The sequence below is a fragment of the Papaver somniferum genome, chromosome 1, assembly GCF_003573695.1.
Source record: "Papaver somniferum cultivar HN1 chromosome 1, ASM357369v1, whole genome shotgun sequence".
Classification (NCBI taxonomy): Eukaryota; Viridiplantae; Streptophyta; class Magnoliopsida; order Ranunculales; family Papaveraceae; genus Papaver; species Papaver somniferum.
This window is the reverse complement of record NC_039358.1, coordinates 239,090,318-239,117,920: the sequence shown is the minus strand read 5'-3', so window position 1 is coordinate 239,117,920 and position 27,603 is coordinate 239,090,318. Positions and strand designations below refer to the sequence as shown.

Below are 27,603 nucleotides of genomic sequence, written 5' to 3'. Positions count from 1 at the left end.
GTTTTCTTTATGAATTGATATCTTTCAGTGGAGTTTTAGGGTTCACTAGTTTTAATTTTGATTCTTCTTTGTGTACTGAGTTGGGGTAGCTTTTGATTTGTCGGTGTTTTTCATGCATATCTTGTAGAATAATAATTATGATATGTTTTAGACTTTAAATAAATTAGTAGATAGATAATATTAGGATTTAATGTTTTAGGGTAACCCGAATGAAAGAAGAAACTGGAAATCTCAAGAACATGTACAGAAAGAAAGATCTCATTTGTACCCCCACCCACCCCCTTATTTTCTTATTGTTGTTCTTTATTAACCTCTGTATATTTCTAATTGATAATTTATGGACACTTTAAATCCAGTTACTTGTCTAACTAAACCAAATTTTGATTGATCCGGAGTTGGTATTACAGTGTCCTTGTATTTTGATCAGTATATTAAGATGCAGACTAGTTGTAGATTGAGAATTGGGAGTTCGATTCTTGAATTGAGTGTTGATGTGTTGTTATTTTTATGTTTGTGCAAAATTTTTCATCACTAGTGGTATTGAAACTAGCATTTCAGAGTCTTGGAGTGGTCTACGGAGACTTGGGCATGTCTCCTTTTGTATCATGTTATTAGAGATGGGATCTTAACTCCAGCCATATCAGGTCTGATTCTCATTCTTTAGTTTCATTGTGTCAGCAAACAGGTTTTGTGTTTGATTAAGATTTATTTGGCCCAATTACTTTATATTGATATGTACTGCGAAAAATCAAATGTATAAGGGATATTAGTAGTAATTGGGTTTCTTCGTTATCAAATGTGTGATATCTGCTAAGTTTCCAACCGTATATGTTTCTACTAGGTTTTCACTCCTTACATATGAATATGTACTAGATTTTCACTATTACATATCAATATGTATTACTAGTATTTCTGATAAGTACTAGGTTTTTACTAGTATGTATTGGATAAACCCTTATAGTATGTGTTTATAAGAGAAGAAATACCTTTACCACCATTTTCAGGTGAAGAATGATATATCGTGTTGTGGGACAATTGATGAACATTATATAATTTCTAATAAAAATGAGAATAAATAGTTTTTCTTGTTGCTGCCGGCATAGTGGGCATGTAATAGAAACATCTCCTGAAGCATTCTAATAACAATTCTTGTTTGGAACACATATGTAGTGGGGTTTGCAAATTTTCAATTCTAGTTTTTTCGCAGTACATTTGTATTGGTACTATGACATCTACTAGGTTTGCACACAATACATATCAATATGTATTAGGTATTCACATAGTACGTGTCAGTATATACTAGATTTTTAGTACTTGTTATCTTTACTACATGTGCATACGCACTGTGTTTGATCTCCGCATATATTTATCGGGTTCCGATTTTCTATTTTGATTTTGAAACTTCTGTTGATTTTAAAACTTATGTTGAACATATATAGACTGGTAGGCATGAAGATCATCTATGGGATAATACAGCTGTAGAACATAAAGGAAAATCAGTAATGAAAGCCAAGGCCCAAGGTAGTACTCTCTCCCTCTAAAAGATTCAAAAGTTTCTCTAAGAATGACAAATGCGCGCATTTAAACTGAAGAGTATGATACTCAATATATATACATATGTACTTTGTTATGTCATATACTGAGTATCATACTAAATTTTGTGAGTATGATACTCATAAAACTGAAGAGTATGATACTCAGTATATATACATATGTACTTTGTTTTTAATCGGTACATATTGATATGTACTGCGTTTTCGCTTAGTACATATCGATCTGTACTCGGTTCTTGCTCAATATGTACTAAATTTCACTAAGTTATATATGTTTCTTACAAAATTTTCTTATGTATACCAGGTTTTAAAGTACGGGGTTGGAGAAAAAGCTCAAATTCAAATAAGAAATAATAGCTGCAGCTATGGCCAATGGCAATGCAGTAGAAAAGTCATTGAGGTTAGAGGACTTGCAGACATCAAGGATGAGAGAAAGAGACTGGAGAAATCAACTTGAAGAGTGTTATATACCGGTACATATCGACATGTACTAGGGTTTCACCCAGTACATATCAATATGTATTGTATGATTATACGGGAAAAGGACTCCTTATCGCGGTTTCTTGCAGGCATCAAGGATGAGAAAGATGCGGAGGATTATCTCATTGATTTGAAGTGTCTATACCCAGTACATGATGATATGTACTGGGTCACCACCCGACACATATCAATACTAAAATTGGCTAAGTTATGTTATTATCCAGATTTTATACTACAGGAAGATATGTACCGCCAGTGGAGTATTTTTATATTAAGTTCATACAATTAGTATGTAGCAGTACTATAAGAAGAACCGAAGCACAATAATTTTTTTCTGCAGACCCTTTTGTAATAAAATAAGTTATGAGTTTAAGTTCTGCAAGGTTTTATAGCACATGCAAATATGTAATGCCTATATTTAAGGCTTGATACCCTTTTTTCAGTATATGTTTCAAAAATATAAATGTAAACTAACGATATAGAAAAACAGTACAATATTGCAAAATAATAACGGAGAAAATAGTATTAGAGACGTTAATGTACTAAACCAATTGTATTACTTGCAACATTTTCCAGCAAAACAAAATGCTCCATTACATATCTATGTCTACAATACATATCTATGTCTACTAGGTAAACAGTCAGCACATAAGTCGACATTTTGCGTTGAGAAGAATATTGATCATAAACCATTACAAACTGGTCATGATCATAATGCACAAGAAATCTACAACAACATCCACGAACATCGTGTCTCCATATTTGTGCATTAAGTACATGGGCATCTAAGTAAAAAGCTTGGACTTGCTTTTCCAGAAAACGGAATACCAAGTCTCCAGGAAGTAGTGCACCACATTCTGCTGCTAAATAAAGGATAGAGCTATGCCTTACATGCTTCCTTACATTAAGCAACTCATACTCATCTGGAGTGATCCTGCGAACCGCACTCGAACTTCCTGAAATAACAAGGAACGAAAATTTTGGAGAGATAGAACCCATCTTGCACTTCAAAAGAAAAAAAATGTATATCAGAAAAATAATAAGTGAGCTATGTCTCAAAAAGCCTATGGAGAAATGCCGCAACATTATACCTAAGAAAAAAGTTTGTAAATATTATATTAAATGAATAAGGAGAACTGTAGTTTCTCAAACCTACAAGCAAGTTAATGTTACCAGACCTCATCCCTTATTGGCTTGACTTTAATCTCAATTTGTGATTCATACAGATTTTATACTCAAACTTTAAACTCAGTTTGTCATATTCAAACATAAATATGGGTTTTATACTCAATTGGTTTTTACAATACATATTGGCATGTACTAGGTTTTCCATAGTACATATTGATAGGAAATGAGACAGTGTTTTGATACCCACCGGCTGATTCGTCTATAATGGTGCATCCTGTACTACATTATCTCCATCTTTCACTTGAACATCATGCACTACATTATCTACATAATGAAGATATTGTCAATATGTAATGTTGGTATTCAAACATCAGAAAACACAATTTTCCATTTGCACATGTCAATATGTACTGATTCTTATTCAAGCAGAAAAGTGAAATTGGTTTTTTACAATACATATTGATAGGAAATGAGACAGTGTTTTGATACCCACAGGCTGATTTGGCTATAATGGAATAGCTTGCACTACATTATCTCCATCTTTTATCTGAACATCATGCACTACGTTATGTACATAATGAAGATACTGTCAATATGTATTGTTCGTATTTATACATCAGAAAACACAAATTTCCATCTGTACATGTCAATATGTACTAGGGGTTTAACTAGTACATGCCGATAAAAGGGGTTCACCCAGTGCATATTGATATATAAAATAAAAATAACATGTATTTATCATATTTATCCATCATTACATGTTGACATGTACTAATTGGAGAACAAATTTCTTTCAACAGTACATATCAAATCTAAACTAGGATATTTAGCAGTACATATTGATACGTACTGTAGAATCATACACAACATACATATAATACATATCACAAAAAAATATAGTAGAAGGATTAAGCAGTACATATCAAGGTTTTTAGCAGTACATACTGATATCTATTGCAGGATCATATAAGGAAATTGGTATAAGAAATGAAAAAAATAGAAGTAAAAACATTACATATATCGGATTTGTATTTCATTGTATTAGAATCAATACCTCTTTTCTCTTCGTTGTTGTTGGTTGAATACCAACAAATTTCTTCTTCTTCTTCTTTGTTGTTGATTGAGTATCAACATATTTTTCTTCTTCTTTTCACAATTTTTTTGGTTAGATCTGGTTTTTCAGTTGATTTTGTGATGGTTTCAATTGATTTTGTAATGGTTTCACCGAATCTAGGGTTTTTCTCGTTTATTTTCTTCAATTTTGTTGAAGATTGATTACGGAGAAGAAGAAGGTAGAAGAAAATGAGAGGTTTCCTGAAAAGAGAAATTCTTTTGAGTTCGTTTTAATGGAAGAAAGAAAGAGAAAAGTTATTTCTCCAATATCTGCACGTACAATAAAAAGGGCAGGCGGGTCTTTTTGTAAGACTAAAACATTTTTGGACCACCGATTAAATGTTTTTTATGAATGGACCATAGATTAAACGGGTCGCGGGTTTCTGGACTAATCAACAAATTTCTCAAAAAAAAAAACTAGAAGCAAAATTCGTTCTAAGAAAAGAAAGTGTACGAGAATTTGTGCAAGAGTAAACGAGAAAAGAAATCCGAAATCGATTCGATTTCTGAAGACAACGAAACCAACAAAGAATATAAGACGTACGTGGGTACGGCTAAATAAGGCAAGTGGACCTTTAGTATGCAAACCTATTTAAAGCAAGTGAACCTCTAGAATATATGCACGGCTAATCGTAGATGCTGTGGTTTTCGGGATACAAATACAAGGGTTTATGAAGTTAATTTATAGTGCTAGACGTGAGCCTCACATAAGGTAAGAAACCTTTGCTTGCTTGCTTTCTTTCAAGATGCTTTCAGTTTCCAGTAAAAACTTGTGCGACAAAAGCTCAACATCATCATCAGCTTCAGCATCGACTATAGGCAACAATGGTAATCTGTTAATAGACATTCTATATTGTTTACCAGTGAAATCTTTGTGTGTATTCAAAACCGTATCAAAACAATGGCTAACCCTAATATCTGATCCATGCTTTGAAAGAAACTATCATATACGTAGTGGTCGTCTTTTTACACCTGCACTATTTATGAAGAAAAAATTGATGACAAAGTTAGATTTCATAGAACCAGATTTTGAAACATTGGTCATGGATGAACGGAACGGTATTGATTATGTTCCCTTCAAGACCCCGATTGTTGTTAAAGATGGCTGGCATTTAATTTTTCAGCAATCTTGCCATGGTCTTGTGCTTTGTACCATTCGGGTTGGTGGTCGCAGACGTTATGTCGTATACAATCCATCCACGAGGCAATGCAAAACGCTTCCTTCACCTCAATTCAGAATAACTGGTGTCCCTCATGTTATGAGTGTCAGTATAGCTTTCGATCCTGCGAAATCGAGTTACCTTGAAGCTGTATATGTTTGCAGAACAGATAACAGCGAAGGAATGTTACATATTGAGATCTATTCACCCAAGACAGACTCTTGGAGAGACGCAGGAGAACCCTTTCCTTTCTCTAAATCTGGTAAATTATTAATTTCTGGTGTGTATTGGAATGGTTCAGTGCACTGGATCGATAACTGGACGGGAACTCTACATTATTTTGATATTGATTGTGAATTAATGAAGAATATCGCACTGCCTACGGAGCCAAATCACTATGAAGACTCGAGGAGGCGAATTGTATACTTCAATGAGTGCCGGGGACATATTCATCTTGTGGAGACACGCAAGGACGACATGCCCGGTTTTGATATTTGGGAGTTGCGTTCGGACTATACGGGATGGAATCTCAATTATTACGTTGATCTTAGTCCATTAATAACTGTTTACCCCGGCATTGTAAATGATAGAACGGTTTCACGTTTAATTTCACGTTTAAAATTGCGTGTGCTGTTTGTTGAGGAAGGCCAAGATTCATCGTCAAGGTTGATATTATCGATAACGAATGACAAACTGATATCCTTTTACCTTAAAAGTAAGTGTTTTAAGGAAATGTATGATGTTAAACCGGATGTTTGGGTACAAGGATTTGAATATATCGAAACACTTGCTCATGCGTGAGTACTGCTAGCTAGGTCAGGTGTTTCAATGCTGAAAAAGACATCCATGCTAATTTTCACTAAGAAATAATTATTTTGATTTCGGGTTTCGGCATCACATTAGTTCGATGTTACTTATATATATGTATATTTTTTTTTTTTTTTTTTCTTAAGCACACCACAGAGCTCCATTGTGGAACTGTTGCCTCTATACAGTATCAGTATCAATTATTGAGATACAACCCTTCTAAACAGACGAGTTTTTGAACTACGTGAAAACCCGCTAGACACAAATTTTTATGGTGGGTCCCAACTCCCACGGAAGATAGTAGGGGCCGGTATGTGTGAGAAGATTTGGGGCGGTTTTTCTTTCTTGTTTTTTTTCGTGGTTCATCAAGGCTTTCTGATTTGGGGTGGTTTTTTTCTTCTAAAGTAGTGTACTATTTTCACGTGGGGGTAGACTTTCTTTACCAAAACAATAGTACAGGATATGAACACAATAGCTTTTGTTTACCAAAACAGAAGTACACCGCATATGAACACAATAAATGTGCCAGCACATTAAGAGATGTTTTGATACAACACGGAATTCAGTTGGTGGAGCTGGATATTTAACTTGATAGTGGCTTTTTGGCTTTTAGGGATGGCTTAAACCGGTTCAGTGCACTGGATGGACCACCGGACAACCACTCTCCATTATATTGACATTGATTGTGAATTATTAAAGACAATTGACATGCCTCGTTACAACATCTGGGAGATGTGAAAGGACTATACAGGATGGAATGTCAAGTATTAGGGTGATCTTATTCCTTCCATTACCAAATGTGTATCCAGGCGTATCAATAAGCAGACGTTATTTCTACGATTGTCATGAATTTAAAGTGTTGCCTGTTGAGGACGGTGAAGATTTATCAAGGTTGATATAGTCCTTAGGAGTAAGAGTTTTAAGGAAATGTATAATTTTAATCGGGATTTCTATGGATGGATTTCAATATTTCGAAACACTTGCCCGTGCTTGAATATTTTCTTTGAATCAGCTAAACACACACTATTGAACTGCCCGAAATATTTTCTTTGCTGCCAGCACCACCATTGCTGATCCAGATCTTCAACTTGCACATCCGCCGGCGCTACCTTCATTCTCTGCTGAAAAATATTCACGACTGTTGGCTCTAATCAACACTTCCTCTGATGATACTACAATGGAACCGCGTGTCAATTTTGCTGGTAAGCTCCTAAATACATTTTCTTTTGAACCATGGTTCGTTGATAGTGGTGCTACTCACCATATCTGCAACTCACTATCTTATTTTAGTTCTTATTCTTCTGTTACAACTTTAATCCAAATGCAACTTCCAGATGGTACTTTCTCTACAGTTAAACACATTGGTGAAGTAGTTTTTTCGCCAACTCTTAAATTATCAAATGTTCATCATATTCCGAACTTTAAATTCAATCTATTATATGTGAGTCAGTTGACTCAAGCTTTGAATTGTGCAGTTCTTCTCACACACAATTCTTTTATCTTTCAGGACCTGTCAACGAACAAAGTGATTGGTCAGGGTGAACTTCATGCGGGTCCGTATCAGCTACGGGTCTCTGCGTCATCGCCTGAAGTTTTGTTTAATAAGACGGCATTCGACATTTGGCACTATCGACTTGGCCATCCTAATTTAGATCGTTTCCGTTCCATTTGTAATTCGCATGATTATATGCACTCCAGTTTTTCTATTGATTGTGATGTATGTCCGTTGGTTAAACAAACTCGATTATCTTTTAATAAAAGTAGTATTTCTTCTAAACGTTGTTTTGAGCTTATACATTGTGACATATGGGGACCATTTTCTACACCATCTTTTACTGGTGCAAGTTATTTCCTTACTATTGTAGATGATTTCTCTCGTTCCACTTGGGTGTATCTCATGCACACTAAAAGTGAAACTTGCAAGTTTCTCAAATTTTTTGCCCGATATGTTGCCACTCAATATTCTACGCAACTCACTACCATCTCTACAGGTAACTCCTTACCTTTTTTGCCCATCTTGCAACGTATCCAATCTGACAATGGCACAAAATTTCTCTCTAATGAGTTTCAGGCATGGGTAAATGAGAATGGCATTCATCATCAACGTAGTTGTACCTATACTCCACAACAAAACGGAGTGGTGGAACGAAAACATAGGCATTTGTTGATTGTTGCCAGAGCATTATGTTTTCAAGCTAACTTGCCTATTCTTTACTGGGGTGAATGCATTCTTACTGCCACTTACTTAATCAATAAGATGCCTACTCCGGTACTCTCTAAAAGATCCCCATATGAAGTTCTTTTAGGTAAGCAACCTGATTATCGCAACCTTCGTGTTTTTGGTTGTCTGTGTTATGCTCGCAATACTAAATTTGAAAATAAATTCGACCCTCGTGCTACACCTGGTGTTTTTCTTGGTTATCCATATAACCATAAGGGTTATATAGTGTTGGATTTATCTACCAAATCTACTTTCATCTCTCGAGATGTCGTTTTTCATGAAAATGTTTTCCCTTTCAAGGATGCACAACTCACTACTTCTGATTCATTTCAGTATGTAGCTCAAGAGGATTTTTTCTATGATGATCCTCCACTATCCAGTTCACAATTTCTGCCAGCACAATCTGTGCCTTGTTCAGGTCAGCGCTCCTCTAATCCTTTCTTTACAAATTCTCACTTCCAATACTGACAGTACGTTGGATTTACACGCTGTCTCTTCTCAACTTACATCTCCTAGCTCACCTCCTGCTAGTGAATTTGTTTCTCGCTCGTATACTGCTAGTGACCATACCCTCTCTAATCCTACAGTTCATATGCAAGACACTGTACTACGGCGTTCTACTAGGGATCATCATCGTCCACCTCATTTAAAAGAGTATATTTGTTTTGTTAACCAGTGTCCTTCTCAGTCTCCCTACCCTCTAACTGATTATATTTCTTTTGATCAGTTTACAGATCACCATCGTACTTTTCTCTCGTCTGTTCTCACCACTGATGAACCACGTAATTTCACAGAGGCCATCAAAATTCCGGCTTGGCGTGATGCCATTGTACGAAAGCATACAACTCTTCAAAACAATGACACATTCACTATGACTCATCTTCCACCGGGTAAAACCGTTATTGGCTGCAAATGGGTTTTTAAGATCAAATATAAACCAAATGGTGACATTGAACGTCACAAAGCACGTCTTGTTGCTAAAGGTTGCACACAACAAGAGGGAATTGATTTTCATGACACTTTTGCTCCGGTTGCCAAACTAGTTACTCTTCGTGTTTTATTGTCTGTTGCCGCTATTCATAATTGGCCTCTGCATCAACTCGACGTTAATAATGCCTTTTTGCAGGGTGAACTACTTGAGAATATTTACATGAAAATTCCTCCAGGTTTTCAAAAAAAGGGGATACTCGTGTTTATAAACTCAACAAGTCTCTATATGGGCTCAAGCAAGCATCTCGCCAATGGTTTGCTAAATTATTTGCTGTTTTACTCAATGCTGGTTTTGTCCAATCTAGAGCAGATTATTCTCTTTTTACTTATCATTCTGGTGACGTTTCGCTATATGTTTTGGTTTATGTCGATGACATTATTTTTCCAGGAAATAATGAATCTGCCATTCAGGCGCTCAAAGATACTCTTGAATCTCAGTTTTCATTAAAAATCTTGGTCATTTATAATACTTTCTTGGTACTGAAGTTTCAAGATCTCCAAAAGGTATTTTTCTTTGTAAACGTAAATACATTCTTGACATTGTTAAAGATTCTGGGTTATTAGGTGCTAAGATTGCTCCTTCTCCAATGGAACAAAATCTTAAGCTTCTTCCCAGTTCTGGTACTCCACTGCCAGACCCAAGCATATATCGTTGTCTCATTGGTCGATTAATTTATCTTCAGGTAACTCGTCCTGATATAACTTATTCAGTTAACTACTTGAGTCAATTCATGCAGCAACAGTGTTCTAATCATTTGGACGCTGCTCATCGTGTAGTTTGTTATCTCGAAGGTACTGTTAGCAATGGCATTTTTCTTTCTGCCACTAGCTCTTTGTCTCTTGCTGGCTACACTGATTCTGATTGGGCAGGGTGCCCTACAACTCGTCGATCAACGACAGCCTATTTTACAATGCTAGGCGATAGTCCCATTTCTTGGAAATCCAAGAAACAACCAACTATATAACTCTCTTCTGCTGAGGCAGAATTGCAATGGTTACATTATCTTTTTCAAGATCTTCGTATTTCTATTCCGAAACCTATTCCAGTTTACTGCGACAATCAAGCTTCTATTCATATCTTTGAGAACCCAGTATTTCATGAACGAACTAAACATATCGAAATTGATTGCTATTTCGTTCGTGAGAAACTCTCATCCGGTCTCATTAAACTTACTCATGTTCCGTCAGCTGATCAATTAACTGATCTTTTTACCAAGCCACTGGGAGTGGATCATTTTCGACGTCTTTCTAGCAAGTTGAGCTTGCGTCCTGACTCAACTCCTGCTCCAACTTGAGGGGGGTATTTGACGTATATATATGTCATATATGTGTTGTGTGGTCAGAACACATACTACACGTACATACACACTGAAGACCAAGCATGTTATAGTCCAAGTCTGTTATAAAGATCAAGCCTGGTGAATAGAAGAAGTTGGTTGTAGTCCAAGTCCTCCGGCATATAAAAAGATGTAATTTGTTGTAACAAGTCTTTTAGATTTCCAGCATTAGCGTACAATTTGTTTAACTAGGTTTTGAATCCTTCTTATGTAAATCATATAAATACTGAATGAATACAGTCTAGTCTACACAATTTTGTGAGACAATAAAACATCTAAACCTAGAATTCTTGATTAGTACTCCTAAATCCGGATTTCGTTGACTACTACAGCTAACAGTATTTATTAATGGAAATCGAAATCAGCAAGTGCTCGATTCGATATTCGTTACATTGATAGTGATGATAATAAAGATCACAATGGGGATAATACTAGCTTGTATCATTACATTGCTAATGCTAGCCGGGACGTCAGTGATACTAGTTTGTATTTGCATGAACCCAGACCTGGTAGTGTAACTGTCAAGTCCATAGGGCAACCAAGTGTAGGACAACTTGGTGGAGGTGGTGGTCTGGGTACTGGGTTTTCATGACAGCAGCACTTGCAACGCCTAACAAATTTGGATTCACCAATTGAGCATTTGTTACTAACCACTTCACCCCCTAGATCTGAGCATTCGTCTTTGCACCAATCTTTACAATAAGTGCAATCCGAGGTTGGATATGTAGTTTCTGAGTAGGAGTCCCCAGGTTTATCACATGTATCTCCCTTAGGAGTAGGAGGTGGGGATGATGGTGGTGGTGGAGGAGGTGATTGAAAAGGTGGAGGTGGAGGTGAAGCTGAAGTAGGTGAAGGACGCGGTGGGAACGGTAATGGTGGAGGTGAGGGTGAGGGTGAGGGTGAAGGTGAAGGAGGTGATGGTAGCGGTGGGAATGGTAATGGTGGAGGTGAATATGGGATTTTTTCACAGCAACATTGGCAGAACACTGAATACGTATCAGATATAGGTTTACAAATTTGTCGAACAGCTCTACTCTGCATCTCCCAACCACAAAACCTGATACACCAATTGTAACATTCGAAACATTCTAGAGTGTCACTGAATGTCGTCTCTTTGTAACTGTCCCCGGGTTTGCATATGCTTGCTTCTTTAATAGGTGCCATCTCTACTGCATAAAGACAATAAAATACGTTACATGATTAGAAATCCATTTTCAGTAGTCCTGGTTGTTATCAACGAATAAATACTCGTATAACGATACTTACAAGAAGATAATAGGGAGACCTCGGCTATGTTTTGATCTGTAGAAGAAGCATAGACTAGAACAATGGAAAGCAAGAGGAACCCAACACTGAACCCCATAACTGAACACTGCAGAGAAGAAAACTCGGCCATTTTTTTAGTGAACCCTTTCACAATGAGAGTTTCTTAATTAGATATATAGGTCCTGGACTAATAGTTCTACACGTTTAAAACGAGTGTGAACTCGGCTATGAATCCAAGTCTTTCCAAACGAGTGTCACGGATTCAGAAGGACATACATAATTCACTGATGAAAAGACAGAAAGGCTGATGATATAGGACGTGTGCATATCATCAGCCTTTTTTTTAGAAAAATAGGACGTGTGCATTTCCCAGCAAGTACTTATTTGGGTCTTTCTAATAATTAAAGTAAGAAGGCAAGTACTTAATTTGTTTGGATCTACTTCTTAATAATTGAGCAAAAACCATGAGCCTCGAATAGATTTAACAATCGCCACGACCCATGAGTATACTTCGCTAATGAGCACATTTCCACACTAAACTGACTTTTGTATTCAAAATGTGAGTGCCAGGCCAAAGCATGTGCATCCGTGAAGGCTCACGTCGCAGATGCATTTCATATAAGGTAAAGCTGCAGGCTGACGTCGCATCGCAAGTATTGAGAGTAAAGGCAGGGCCAGAGTAATTGCTGTACATTTTTTCACGTACACAACTTTATGTGTATGTCTTTAGCTGAGAGCTAGCATAAAGGTGTCATTTTCATCTTTGTACTACTTGCTATAGTATATCCTCGTGGTGATGAGTGGTCCATGTATATGTTCCATTTTTACAATCACGTTCTAGAATAAGGCTATTTGCCTGTTTCCGACGTATCAGCATAAAGTGTAGATAGTCCAATCCTAAAATGACAACTACAAAAGATAACAACAACAACAACAACAACTGATCAATAATTCAACTCATTAAGTGTATTGCAAATAAAAGATAATTATACATAACTAACCTAGCTAGTATCGATATTAATTATGAAGTTGGTAATTCTTGAGATCTAGTAAAATAGAATGAAGAAAGAAATTGTTTATTGTGGTTTTGATGGGGAAAGTCAAGTTCAGTGAAGTACGAACTTATGTGGAATGTTCACAGTTCTAAAGATATCCTCTCTAAGCTTATCGTTAAATTACTTCCAGAAGCGTTCGTCCAGATAGATTGATTACATAGTGGAAATGGTAGTGGCGGTACCACCATCAATATTTTTTTTCCTCTTGTGATGTTTTGATCATGCAAATTCTTCATTTCTTTTATATGTACTGGTACATGTTTTGCATGTCTTACAGTGTCTTTCTGCTCACAATCATACAGAGATGCTCAAGACGATTGATCATGTTAACTGTGTGAACGAGATGTTGGATATTTTAATAAATGTTTGCATATACGAAACTCTACCTATGCTTAATTTGAAAAAGATAATACAAGGTTTAATGTAGTACTAATAAGTTATGGATGTGGTCACAATGCATCAAATTTAAACTTCCCATATCAAATTAGTGCAGTGGTTTTATAAGAAAGGGGATGGATGCAAATCCTTAATAAGTTAATAAAAGTCAGCAGGTATATAGCAGAAGCACCTTGGAGAGTTACTTATATGAGTATGTAAACCAGGCGGTCTCCTAAGAGAAAAATACATTTCTCTCGTGAATACGGAATACGTTATACTTATACAACAAAATGTGTATGTATCGTTTGTGCCCAGACTTCTTCGTGCCCATTGTGCCTACACAAAATTGATCAATTAACCCAATAATGATAATTTCTGGATGAAAAAGACATGTAAAGTTTGATACTGTTTAATGGACGAGAATGTAAAAATAGCCAGGATCTAAACAGTTTCATCCTACCATTTTCAAATATTTTTTCTTATTTTAAATTTAAGCCAGGATGAATCCCGATTCATTCTTGTTATTTTTTTGGTGTCCACTTCACCCGTACTAATTTTTAATCGTCCATTAGAATCATGTTTTAAATTTTTTTGAACAATTAACCCGATTTTTCATTAAATTACGATACTTGTATTGTTTGTTTAACGGTAACTAATTGCTTGGACTCTTCCATATTTGAACTAAATTAACAAAGAAAGTACAATTAAAGGACTCTGTACCTATCTTACGTATCTTTTCACAATCTGATATTAAACAAGTATTCTTGTTGTATGTTCAATAACATGTACCATATATACATACATATATGGGCCATAAACAAAAAGGTTCTACTTTTGTTAATTGGTTTACAAATAGATCATACTTTTGTTAATTGATTACAGAATGGTCACACAGTCACACTGCGGCCGAGATATCAATTGGGGAAAAAACGGGGTTTGATTTCTCCAAAATACCCTCCATTTCAACTGCAATTAACCATTTAACCCAACCTGTTTGAGACTCGGTGACGTGGAGAGTCGGTGACGTGGAGACTTGGTGACATGGAGATTAGCTGACGTGACAAAGATTTTGTGACTGGAAAATCAGACCGTTCCCAACGGTCCCAACGGTCTGATTTCAATTGTTCTTTTCTTTATATACCTGCAGAACCAAGCCTGTTATGCTCATTTTCAATTCCAACCAACAAACAAGAAACAAAAAAGGTATAATGTTCAAACAACAAATGGGTGGAGGCAAAAGTGAGTGGTTTTGCAATTCAGATGAGGCATCAAGCAGCAGAAGCAGTTCAGCAGTTATATCAAGCAACAAGATTAGCATTTGCTGTTTATGTGAGATTGGTATGCATGATCCTATTGATTTTCCATGGATCTATTCAAGGTGTAAGAATGTACCTTGTAATGGAGTGAGGAAGTTGTTAAAAGCTCAAACTGATGATCATGTTGGAGAGAAGTTCTTGCGATGCTCAATCTGCTCATACTTTGAGTGGTTTGCAGATGCCACTAACAAAAAAAAAGCAACTCTAGTTCATCCCCCAACTCCCCATTCCTGCTTTGCTTGTGGTGACAAGAAACTGTCCATGGAAGAACCAACCCTGCAAGAAAAAGAAGTGTAAGGGAACTGTGATGCTTTTGTTCTGCCACAATGTACACAACTATAACATTGATTACCTCAAATGCTCCAACTTTCTTGAGTTTCAATGGTTGTCTGATGCTATTTTCAATGTTGCAAGATCCAATGTAAAACAGATGGCAGATTTATGCAAGCAAATTGAAGATCTACAAATGTAATGTAATGAGCAAAATACTGAATAAAAGAAGAAAATTAGTCTGACTCCAACTTAATATTAACATAGCATACCTAAACACAACCGTAATTGAGAATCCAAGTTAACCAACTTCTGCAAACAAATACAGTAACACAAAAGTATAGTTTTTTAACCAACATAAAACTTAGACCTACACGTAAGCTAAAAACAACAAGCATCTTCATTTATTACCAACACTTCATTCAGTAGCCCATTTGGAATGCATGTCATTTCCTTTTGGCTTAGGAACTGTGAAAGTCTGAGTCAGTGTTTGACTCACCCCACCAACACCTGCAATGATCTGTGACAGTGTTTGATGCACTTGCAGTCCACTGCCAGTCCTATCACCTCTTGCACCTCTACCACCTCTTGAACCTCTGTCACCTGCAGTTGAAGATGATGATGCACCAGGAGCAGAATTATTTGTAGGTTGAGTTGATTATGCAGCAACATATGAAGATGATGCAGCTCCTCTTCCTCCTCTCCTTCCTTCTCTTCCTCCTCTAGCCCTCCTGCTGGTACTAATCTCAACTGGATCTGGATAAGAAGTGGAGTGAGATCCACCTTGAACCATGGTTCTCTGCCTCTTTTATTTTGGATTAGACCCAACAGGTGCACCAGCACATGTTCTCCTGTTGTGGCCAATTGACTTGCATCTGGTACAACTTCTTACTTTCTTCTCAGTGTGACCTTCATCATAATCCCTTTTCCTTTTCTTGCAAGGCCTCCATGGTTTCCTGATGTTAATAGGAGGTCTGATAACCACCATGTCTTCTGGGTGCACAATGATACAAAGAAAGAGATGAAGAGAGAATGAAGAAAAATAGAAAGAGATGGAGGAAGAATAAAGAGAAAGAGAAATAAAAAGAAAAAGATAAGGATATATTATATGTAGTGAATGGGAAACCCTAAATATTAAAAAAATATTTTCCACATAAAGTTAAAGATTCCCTATAAAGTAAATTACATAAAAGGACATGCACAACAAGGTCACATGTTAAAACAGAGCATTGCATCTGAGAAAGTAAATGAAAGGAAACTACCAAAGTAAATTTTGTATTTGTATTACCTCAACCCACTCTTCTCTGCATAGTAGTAGACCCATCTCAGGAGCATATGTATCTCTCAGTGCATCAACAAGATAACACTTGTCACAATAACTACCACCAGTACAACAAACATAAAAGCATAAAATCAGTAAACAGAGCATTCAATAAGTTCAGCACACATTCAATAATAAACAGAACATTGATATCAAAAAACCAGTAAAGAGAAGGTATGAAAACTCACTCAACATAGTTGATTCTCATATCCATCAATATACATACAACATGTATGCAAGGGATTCCTCTAAGTTGCCATTGAACACAGCTGCAAGTCTTCTTAACAATGTCAACTTGAAACGGAGTATTGGTTTCAATGTTCCTCACCTCATATAACCTCCCATAGACAGCTCCATTAACTCTCAACTGATGTCTGCAGTTTTCTATCTTCTTAATCAATTTCAAAACACTGGGCACCAATTGTCCAAGCTCTAACTTATCAGCCTCAGCTCTTCTTTTATAAAACATACCCATGATGAGTTGACCATACATCATTCCAAGAGTACATATGGGCTTGTCTCTCATTGGGTGAACCATGTTGTTGAAGGACTCACAGAAGTTATTGTTATTGTGCTCAGAACTAGTGGATTGGTCATAGAAGGCCCTAGACCACTGTTCTGGTTTTTCCCTCATCATATAGTCAGCAGCAGATGGGGACAACTTCAACAGCTCATCTATATTGGCCTAGTAATTCAAGAAAAATGACTCAGTAGCCAATATAATTTCAACAAACAAAACAAATTAAGGAATAAAGAGCAATAATCACCTTCCAATGTCTTTCATTGTAACATAGAGCAGCACTGCAGACAAGTTGATGTAGCTTTGAACCTTTGTAATATTTCTTGAAATTTGCATACATATGTCTGCATATGAAAAAGGATCCAACAATGAAAACTTTTTGTTTATGTCCCAATCTTAAACAACTACAACATTATAACAAGCCTTAACTAATACAACTTCAACTTACCTGAAACAATATCTTTGAAAATGGTCCGGAAATAATTCAGAAATGGACTCTAACAAGCGTTTTTGTCTGTCTGAGATAAAAGTTAACTTTCCTCTAGGGTGATTGATAATGTATGGCTTCAACCATTTCAAAAACAGGTACCAGTTCTCACCTACTTCATTTCTAGTTACCATAATACCTAATGGCACTATTCTATTTTCTGTATCCAAAGCAGTTGCTGCCATCAGACACCCACCATGTTTTCCAGTCAAATGGCAAGCATCAAATCCAACAACATTTCTACATCCATCATGAAATCCTTTCAGTGGTGCTGCAAAAGCAATTGTCATGGACTCAAAGCATACATCAACACTGCAATAAATAAATAAAACAGATTATATAAGCCACTAATTATGTGCATTAATGCTTAAACATAAGTTTATCTACAAATCATGTTACAAAAAGAACTCACCTTCCATATGTGTAGTTTGTTAAAGATTCAGGGTTGGTTTTGTTCACCATGTCACAAAAGGCTGGAACCAGTTTATATGAAAATCATCATAACTTCCATTTACTCTTTTCAATGTCTTAGTTCTAGCTATCCAAGCCACATGATATGGAACACTGGTATTATGAGAGATGTGGAAATAATCTTGCAAAGTATATGGAACTGGCATTGGATCTCCATTCTTCAACTTATTATACAAAAATTGTGCTACAAATTCAGCATTTGTTGTCTTATTTATGGTTACACCTTCTGTGACACATGTATGCTCCAAATTCATCTTTCTGATTATGAAAGTAGGTTCATGACTTCTAACACTTGCATATATAAAAAATTTACAATTCTGAGACTTGTTATAATTGCAATTAACCTTAATCCTTTTTGTATCATTGGGCCTCAACCTGTACTAAAAAAATTTGTTGACCGCATATCCCCTTAAGTGGTTCTTAAAATCTTTCCTATCCATAAATTCCATACCCACAAAAATTGTATCAACATCTATAAACTTTTCATCATTACCAGTATCATCATCAAAGTCACATGTTCTTTCAGCATCTTGTACATGTGGCTCCCAAACTTGCTCATACTGATGGATCCAAACTGTTCTCACCCCATCATCCTCTGCAACATTTTGTACTGATAAAGCACCTTCTTCAACTTCAGAATCAGAGCTACTAGAGCTATCCCCACTGTCATCATCAGATGGTTCATCAACAACTGTTGTCTTTCCTTTTGGGTCATTATTCTCAATAACATCACAATTTTTTTCATTACTTGTTTCATCTACAACAAAAGTCAGACAAGTTAAAATGCATACAAAAGGAATGTAGGAAAACAAAACAGTGAGATAGAAAGATTACCTGCATTCTTTTTCTTATATAGTTGTGGATGTAAGAAATCAAAAGAGTCCAACCCACCAAAATAGTTGTTGACAAATTATGTATACACTTCAATACCCATTTCTGCATCATCACAATGTGGGATTCTACAATCATCAATGGGATGACACACATCTATATCATTATTTGTCAGTTGTATATTGTTGTCATACTCCAAGTGTGAAAGTCTTAATTCAACTGATGTTTCATCATCTACAACCTCATCATCATCCACATTAACAAATAAGGACTTCGTAGCACTCCCAATAACTGCAGCAATAGACTTAGACACCAACCTGGGACTTCTCCTTAATAGCTCAGGTGATTTACTATACAACAACCTCTTCTTAGGTGTTAAGAAACTAGATGGGTCAAGATTGACTGGTGGTGCATCTCTATCAATGTGTAGAACTGAAGTAGTTTTTGCCTTATGAGGTGTTAAATAACAACTCTGTGCAACTGACACACCAGACTTTCAGGGAATTCATCAGTAAGATGAACCTTCCTGTGGGTAACATTCATGTAAAGATAAATATACCCATCATCTTCAATTACTCCTTTATCCCACATTTCATAAAATTCATCATTACTACCAATGTAAAATGGGTCTGTATCACTGAACCAGGTTAGGTTAACCTTCTTAATCGGTGGTAACTGATAAGCAGCATGAGCAACATCACTGAAACCATTTAATTCCCCACAATTAACACTAACATTATCAAAAAACCTAACCTTGTTTATTTCAGATTCTTCAACCCCAAATCTTCTCACTGGGTTCTTCACATATTTCCTGCACAATCACTTAACGAAATACAATTTTTTAAAACATTAGTAAACACAACAATCAATCGTATCAGATACCAACCCATAACATTTATTTCCCCAATTTCTCTAATTAGGGTTTATGCAAAAAAAAAACCCTAAATTCCCATTTCCACTAAATTAGGGTTTACAAAGAAAAAATCGAAAAATAGGAAAAGGGGTTGTGATTACCAACCTCATTATGTTTGCGTACATTGTGACTTGATCTTGTAAGTATTCAACCGTTCGGATCCCTGTTCCCTTCACATAAACAGCATTAATGTTACCAAACCACTGCTACGACTAACTGATCTTAACCCTTCTTTTAGAAGAACTAACTATTCGTAAACCCTCACTGTTAATTATCTAAATCACCCCATTTTTTGATGTTTTGATCGATCGCCTTTTCTGCAGACAAGAGGAAGAGAAGGAATCCTAGAATGAAAGAGGCGGTAAGAACGAAGAGCAGATGAGAACCTTATCTGTTATAGATTTGGTTTTTGCAAATCTTTTCCTGACCGTACAGATTATTCTCGAGATTCATTAGGTTAGGCGATCTACGGTTACAGATCGGGTATGGTTAGGTCAGGAACATATTGGTAATACACTGCTAACATTTAACTCTGACTTCAAAGGACCCACCAAGTTAACGGGTCATTTAACGAATGTATGACCTTTTTGTTAATTTTTGGTAGCAGTAGTACCCTTTTGCAAATCGGGTCCTAATAGTGTGACCGATTTGTACATTCCCCTATATATATCATTAGTTATTTTCATCTTCTCCGTAAATTTTTTATCAACTTTATTTTTGTTGTTTTACTCGGATCCTGATTTAATTTAGGATTCGGGTAGAGCGGTTAATTTTAATTTGTATCTAAATTAGTACAACTGTTGTCATGGTGGGGGCCGACTAAGTAAGTATCTGAAGATGGGGTGGTATGTGACTACTTTCAACCCGTTTCAGAAAAAATGATACTTTCGCCTTGTTTTAAAGAAGTGATACTTTCACCCCGTTTCAAAAAAAGTGATATTTTCGTTCCGTTTCAAAAAGTCATACTTTCGTCCTATTTCAGAAAAAGTGATACTTTCGCTCCATTTCAGGAAAAGTTATACTTTCACCTTGCTTCATAAAAAGTGATACTTTCGTTCTGTTTCAGAAAGTCATACTTTCGTCCCGTTTCAGAAAAAGTGATACTTTCGCTTCGTTTCAGAAGAGATACTTTCGCCTATCTTCAGAAAAAGTGATACTTTCGTTTCGTTTTAGAAAAAGTGATACTTTCCCTCCCGTTTCGGAAAAAGTGACACTTCCTCCCCGTTTCAAAAAAAGTGATACTTTTGCTCTGTTTCAGAAAAGTGATATTTTCGCCCCGTTTCAGAAAACGTGATACTTTCGCTCTGTTTCAGAAAACTGATACTTTCGCCCCGTTTCAGAAAAAGTGATACTTTCGTCCTGTTTCAGAAAAAGTGATACTTCCGCGAAATCTACGAAAACATCAGACGAATAGGCGGGGTAAATAAACTAAACACGGAGGGACTTTTTGGTAAAAGAAAAGGGACTTTCCGATTGTTACGTTTTAATATTGAGTAAAAGCAGAATAGGGAAAGGATATATAGAATTAATGAATGTCGTTTTAGGAAGGAAGATGTCACAAGTAGATTGGTGGGTACAGAGGGCACACCACCAAAATCTTTTTTCGGATATTCTAGACTAGTGGTTCCAAGACTACTTCCAAACTCCTTAATTACTGGGTTCGAACCCTTACCTCCACAGTTGAAGGGAGCATGAGAAACATCAGAGATAATTCAGAAAATGTGATACTTTCGCTCTGTTTCAGAAAAATGATACTTCCATCCCGTTTCAGAAAAAGCGATACTTTCTTTTCGTTTCAGAAAAAGTGATACTTCCGTGAAATCTACTAAAATATCAGACGAATAGGCAGGGTAAATAAAGTAAACACGGAGGGACTTTTTGGTAAAAAAAAGGACTTTCTGATTGTTATATTTTAGTATCTAAAAAGCAGAATAGGAAAAGGATATATAGAGTTAATGAATGTCGTTTCAGCAAGACAGATGTCATATGTAGATTGGTGTGTACAGAGGGCACACCACCAAAATCTTTTTTCGGATACTCTAGACTAGTGGTTCCAAGACTACTTCCAGACTCCTCAATTACGGGGTTCGAACCCTTACCTCCATAGCTGAAGGGAGCATGAAAAAACCATCAGATCATTTGATAATTCTCTTTTAAAAACCAAATCAACAATGGGTGGAAAGGCCCGAGGTTTTTGCTTTATCTGTGCAAGTTTTAGGTTGGCCGATAGCAAATATAGATGCAGGACTATTAGGTGGGCATCCAAACCATCACTGATTGGAAGGCACACCCGAATTGAGCATAGACAATCTGCACCCCAAAAGGAAAAAAAATATCATATGGGTCTCCATTCAACGTATTGATTCGGAACTTAGAAATGAGAAACCAATCACGGCCCTAGTTAGCAATTCGCCGAACTATTTCGCGAAGGAAGAGGTCGATCACGCGATCATAGGATTACTATTATGTGAACATACCACTGATCTGTGAGTTATTTGACTATTAGTTGGTGCATAATTTATATATATTACATTTTACGGATGAAATCACAATACCCACCTTAGAATTTGTATTAAATAGATACATTTTTACAAGGTTTTATAAGTTAACACGTGCCGTATTTTGGGTACCGAACTTGCATCTCTAAAATGAATTATACACATACGTATATTTTTCCGAACTATCTCCGTATCACAAACAAACTGTTGAGCGAATTTTTATTCCGCCAAAACGAATAATACCCGTATATTTTCCGTACCGAACGTTTCCCGTATCCGAATTGCTAACTAGGATCACGGCAGGATTCACAATTTGAATTGTATTACCTAGCAGTAGATTCTTACGACCAAACAAACGGGATACACATGTATGAAATAGATTTGTCTTTTTTTATTCCTTTAGTATTGGTGACTTAACTATAGTGGTTACGAATTAATGCGGTACGAAACTCAATAAATGCACTTAAAAACCCAGAAGTAGGAGCCCGATTTTCAACTCTGGTAGACGACCACAAAATATAAAAATATTTTGAGTTGAATCTGGTTTTTTACAAAGAAATTTCCTTATTTCCTCTTTGGTCGTTAATTCATCCGGGGGTTTCACGTATAACTTTTCTACCCGATAAACTCTTTATGTGCAAAATTTCCTCGCCAAGATTGATGTATTCAAAATGAGATATACGATGTTTTCGTGAAAGTGCAAAGTTTTGTTCCAAAACAAAATTTGTTCTTCCCGGTAACATATAAGTTCTGTTCCGTCGAGATTTAATACATAATCATAACCATTTCGGCATGATTTATCCATCATCTATGCATATAGTAATCAGCGAAAAAGAGATAAAGTAAGTGAACCTTTGTTAGCCGATTTTTCATATTATTATGTTTAGAGTCTAGACGGTGTCGGTCGACATACAAGAAGATAGCTTTGGATAAGATATAAATGTCGTATGGTTGAGAGAGTTTAATTCATGAATTATGATTCTGTACACTATTAGACAATGGCTGATGGACTATGCTCATATGATTGTAACGCCGTGGGCCTTCTATTCATTTCTTTTCCACCTACATTGAACTCATCCAATCAAATTGGTACAGCAACACCAACAACCAAGCCTATAGTTTCAAATCAGTTGTGATTGGCTAGAAATGAAACCCATAACGAATTCACACGGTCCAGAGAAACAGCTTGGTGAGTGAAAAAGGAAAAAGAAAATCGAAAAAGAAAAAGATTTAATGCTTTCTACGTAAATGCACATTTTAGTACATTTGAAGTCCTATATAGATTGCAACTTCGAGCACATAATTTTAATACATATCCAAAATTAGTATCTTGAAGTTAGTAGCGTTCAAGACCAAGTACTAGAATAGAAAAAATGAGGAAAGAAATTGTTTTTGTGCTGTTTCTTGTGTTCTTGATGGGAAAAGAATCAAGTGCAATGAGGTACAAACTTATAAACGAGATAGATGTTGATTTATCAGCCAGATCTATATGGAATGTTTACAGTTCTAAAGATCTTCCTAGCCTTATCGTTAAGTTACTACCAGAAGTTTTCGAACGGATCGATATTCTAGAAGGAAATGGTGGCGTCGGTACCGTCTGTCGCATTGTTTTTCCTCCCGGTAAGTTTTGGTCAGACAATCTTTTAGTCCACATGTACATCTATCTTTTTGATCGGTGAAGAATATGTTGCTGACGAATTTTTGTTAGTTTTGAAGTCAGGTTCATCACCTAGTGACCATACCATTATACTACTGTAATAGCCGCTTTTCTTTCGTATATATTCTTAGTTATACAGATGATTGATGGTCTAATATTAATTTTTATCCTTGAATGTTCTGATCACTTGGCTCAGGGTCGGTGCCACGGACATACAAAGAGATGTTCACGAAAATAGATCATGTTCATCGTTTGAAGGTGATACAACAAGTTTCAGGAGGGTACCTAGCCATGGGTGTGACATCTTACACAGATATGTTCAAAATCATAAGTACCGGTCCCAATTCATGTATCATCAGATCCACAACAGAATATGAAGTTCCTGATCATCTTGCTGATAAAGTTAACACACTCATCAGCATCGAGGGTCTCGTTCCGATGGCTCATGCCATTATAAAGTATGTTAAGGAATTTGGTGATCAGGTGAACATTGACGATTCGGCAAATATAGCGTTGCCTGTTGGTAATGATGCATAGCAACGATGAAACTTGGCGGCTTTTTCTGCACCAGTGCGAAGCCAGTATCTAGTGAAATCGTAGCCTTCTTTTAATTTTCTTGCTTTGTTTGCATTGTTGCTTTATGTTTTTCTAGTTGCTAAATAATTCACATCCCATATGTGAATATATCTGTATTGTACTCCTGCCGTAGTAGAATTACTCGGCCGGAGTGCCGGACAATAAATAAATCGTGGCAGTGGGTGTTTTATGCTAAAACAAGACAGAGAGCTTGTTAAACGGAGTAAATTATTACATCATTCTTAATTTTTGAGTTCAGAATAAAATTAAGTCTTAGAAATTCTTACTCTGGATAGGTACAAGATGAAGAGGATCTTTCTTATGAGTAACTATACCAGATACTTCATCCATGTTTAAATCTTCCGTCTTCATCCCACTTGGTAATTTCCAATCGAAGTTGTGTAAAAGATTTGCAAGTGCAAGTTCAACAGTTACCATCCCCATATCAATCCCTGGACAACCTCTTCGGCCTCCACCGAAGGGTAAAAATGAAAAATCCTTTTGCCCTCCGAATTCAACAGGCTTATCTATGAACCTATCAGGATAGAATTTATCTGGCTTATCCCAATACATGGGGCTCCTCCCTATTGCCCAAACGTTTATTAAAACTCTTGTTTTCGGTTTTACGTCGTATCCGTCAATCTTATTTTTGCGCATGCATTCTCTTGGAAACGATAATGGAAGTGGCGGGTGAAGTCTTAGAGTCTCTTTAACCACCAATTTCAGGTACTGAAAATGTAGGAGATCATTTTCTTGTACCTGCTTCCCTTTGTTTTTCCCCACATGACTTCTTATTTCTTCTTGTACTTTATGCATGGTTGCAGGGTTTTTGATGAGTTCTGCCATTGTCCAATTCATGGTTACAGCTACTGTGTCTACTCCTGCAACAAATACATCCTGAAATATACAGAAGATCATTTGTAGCAATGCAAAATAAGCACTGGAATTAATAAATATTGAGAGAAATAAAATTAGAACAGTATTTTAATTACCATAAGTATTGCTTTGATATGCTCATTGGTGTGGCGTATCGTGCTCGTTCCATCCTTCTGCAACTTCAGCAAAACATCTATGAGATCGTCATATTCCGACCTCAATCTCTCCGGGTTGAGATGTTTTTCAATGACATCTTGAATATATGTGTCTAAATTCTTGCAGCATTTTTCAAATCTCCCATGGATTCCGCTGATCCTATCAACAATCCAACCTACTTTAGGAAAAATGTCAGAAAACCAGAAAGCGCTAATCAAGTTAGTGATTTCGTCCATTGTTTCCCTGAGAATACCCTCATCAAATTGATCTATACCCTGATTAAGCTTACTACCAAAAGCAACCCTGCAAATAGTTCTATTTGTGAAACTTGACAAACATTCAAAAACATCTATAGGAGCAGTACTATTTGCAGTTGATGAGATTGAATGAATCATCTCCGCAACTTCTTCTTCCCTGATTACCTTGAAAGATTGCACCCTTTTCATACTTAAAAGTTCAAGCACACATATCTTTCGAATCTCCCTCCAGTATTCTCCAAAAGGTGAACACGCGATATCCAAGTAATTATGCGAAATGCGTTTAAAACAGGCCAGAGGAGGTCTAGTGCAAAAATCAAGATCATGTGTTTTCAAGACTTGTTTTGCAGCTTCGGCCGATGAAATTACCAGTGTGGGTACACTGCCAAGTTGTAAAAGCATGACGGGTCCGTACTTTTGAGATAGTTTCCGTAGCTCTTGATGAGGCGGTTCTCTTAGTTGATGCAAGTTTCCTATTATTGGAAGCTTGGGAGGACTTGGAGGAAGTTGATCACCATCTTTGCTTCTTTTAAACATAATTAGGACATATAGAGGAAGTAGAAGAATAAGAGGAACAAGTATCAGATAAAAAATGTAAACAAGAAACTCCATATTGCGATGAAGTTATGAAGTGGTTACTGATTCTCCAATGGTTGTTATTTGTGGTTCATGGATTATCCTTTTATTGGTTACCTATGAGTAAGCAGGGTACATAATGTTTTTCACTCTAACTCTGTACAGTAAACGCAATGTGGTTAATGTTTACTTTTTATCTATCAAGAGGCAATAGAAACGTGGAGACAAGAGGATAGTTTTTTTGATGGAAGTTTCGAAACTGTTGTGCCACATTTGTCTTCGCTAGGGACCTAGCACATGGGTGCGGGTAGACAGGCCACAAGAGGACATTAATTCGGCGGGTTAGCGTTTGCGGAGGGGTCACAGATTGTGACTTTACTATGCAAGTGGAAACAAGCCTTATGGGTTGAGTAATTTGTTGTAAATATGCTCTTAATCCTACGATATACTATTAGCTCAGAAAATTAGCTGTTGGTTGCGATTACTAGATGTGCCTCTATTTTCTCCACCGTCCATTTCTTACCAGGTTTGGTCTAGTGTGCTGCCAAAAATAAGAGGGTGGTCACGGGTATTGTCAAGGAGACATGGAAGGTGATTTGGAAGATGATATATGCTCCCAGCCATCTTATGATCTTGCATAACCTCGTCTTGGTCTTCAATAACCACCTCTTGGTCTTCCATAACCACCTTTTGATCTTCTACCGGAATGTACGGTACAATCTATAATATATAATAGAATGACATATGTAACTTAATAATTCACAATAGAAATTTAAACACATAGAAACGGCTGGGTCTACGAGTGATATTCCAGCCGACAAGGAGTATACGGCTGGGTCTACAGGTGATATTCCAGCCGTCAAATAGTATACGGCTGGGTCGACAAGTCATATTCCAGCCTTCATAGCAACAACGGCTGGGTCGACAAATCATATTCCAGCCGTCATAGAAACAACGGCTGGGCCGAAAACTACTATTCCTAACCGTAAACTGATTACGTCCAGGAATTCCAAGATGTAAATTTTCCTGTAACTGGATGAGTCAGCTTACGGCCTAAAAAACGAGCCGTAAAACAAGTTACGGATGGGTAACACAACCGGCACCGACAACATTAAATAGTATTTAATATTTTCGGACAGGAAACCTAACCGCCGCCGACAGTATTAAATGATTCTCATGCACGTAGAAAAAACCTAGACGTAATTTTTTATTTACGGCAGGAGTATTTATCGTCCCATCTGTAACATTCTAATAACGGCTGGGAGTTCATCGATAGTGAGCCGTTATAATGAATAATGGCTGGGAGTTCATGGTTTCCCAGCCGTCATTGGACCTTGCGGCTGGAAACCTAGAGTTTTCGGAAGGAAAAAATCGAAACTTCTTGCAACTC

General features: G+C 36.6%; 4 protein-coding genes and 1 long non-coding RNA gene across 5 annotated transcripts; 2 read left to right on the top strand and 3 right to left on the bottom strand.

Moving 5' to 3' along the window:
• Positions 1-2,641: 2,641 nt before the first annotated feature.
• Positions 2,642-4,475, bottom strand: LOC113339167. Its single transcript, XR_003354982.1, has 3 exons — positions 4,216-4,475; positions 3,409-3,485; positions 2,642-3,038 (listed from the first exon to the last, which is right to left on the bottom strand). It is a non-coding gene; the product is annotated as an uncharacterized LOC113339167 (long non-coding RNA).
• Positions 4,476-5,272: 797 nt separating this feature from the next.
• Positions 5,273-6,235, top strand: LOC113273964 (F-box protein At5g07610-like). The gene has a single exon (XM_026523523.1). The coding sequence runs from the start codon at positions 5,273-5,275 to the stop codon at positions 6,233-6,235; it is 963 nt and encodes a 320-aa protein (XP_026379308.1).
• A 4,862-nt stretch (positions 6,236-11,097) lies between these two features.
• On the bottom strand, positions 11,098-12,192 carry LOC113339151 (TANK-binding kinase 1-binding protein 1-like). The gene is made up of 2 exons (XM_026584506.1): positions 12,056-12,192; positions 11,098-11,958 (listed from the first exon to the last, which is right to left on the bottom strand). Exons 1-2 carry the CDS (start codon positions 12,183-12,185, stop codon positions 11,234-11,236), a joined length of 855 nt encoding a protein of 284 aa, XP_026440291.1. The 5' UTR covers positions 12,186-12,192; the 3' UTR covers positions 11,098-11,233.
• An 11,119-nt stretch (positions 12,193-23,311) lies between these two features.
• Positions 23,312-24,582, top strand: LOC113321089 (S-norcoclaurine synthase 1-like). Its single transcript, XM_026568972.1, has 2 exons — positions 23,312-23,735; positions 23,969-24,582. The coding sequence occupies exons 1-2, from the start codon at positions 23,489-23,491 to the stop codon at positions 24,307-24,309; spliced, it is 588 nt and encodes a 195-aa protein (XP_026424757.1). The 5' UTR covers positions 23,312-23,488; the 3' UTR covers positions 24,310-24,582.
• On the bottom strand, positions 24,539-26,294 carry LOC113321079 (cytochrome P450 71B10-like). The gene is made up of 2 exons (XM_026568962.1): positions 25,341-26,294; positions 24,539-25,245 (listed from the first exon to the last, which is right to left on the bottom strand). The coding sequence occupies exons 1-2, from the start codon at positions 26,247-26,249 to the stop codon at positions 24,622-24,624; spliced, it is 1,533 nt and encodes a 510-aa protein (XP_026424747.1). The 5' UTR covers positions 26,250-26,294; the 3' UTR covers positions 24,539-24,621.
• Positions 26,295-27,603: the final 1,309 nt, after the last annotated feature.

What these genes read in the sequence shown, in the direction of transcription:
- LOC113273964 (XM_026523523.1), top strand. Translation starts at nt 5,273, where the DNA reads ATGACAAAGTTAGATTTCATAGAACCAGATTTTGAAACATTGGTCATG.
- LOC113321079 (XM_026568962.1), bottom strand. Translation starts at nt 26,249, where the DNA reads ATGGAGTTTCTTGTTTACATTTTTTATCTGATACTTGTTCCTCTTATT. An exon ending in ATATCAAAGCAATACTTATG is followed by an intron (nt 25,246 to 25,340) that starts GTAATTAAAATA and finishes TGTATATTTCAG; the next exon opens with GATGTATTTGTTGCAGGAGT.
- LOC113321089 (XM_026568972.1), top strand. Translation starts at nt 23,489, where the DNA reads ATGAGGAAAGAAATTGTTTTTGTGCTGTTTCTTGTGTTCTTGATGGGA. An exon ending in TCGCATTGTTTTTCCTCCCG is followed by an intron (nt 23,736 to 23,968) that starts GTAAGTTTTGGT and finishes CACTTGGCTCAG; the next exon opens with GGTCGGTGCCACGGACATAC.
- LOC113339151 (XM_026584506.1), bottom strand. Translation starts at nt 12,185, where the DNA reads ATGGCCGAGTTTTCTTCTCTGCAGTGTTCAGTTATGGGGTTCAGTGTT. An exon ending in GGTCTCCCTATTATCTTCTT is followed by an intron (nt 11,959 to 12,055) that starts GTAAGTATCGTT and finishes GTCTTTATGCAG; the next exon opens with TAGAGATGGCACCTATTAAA.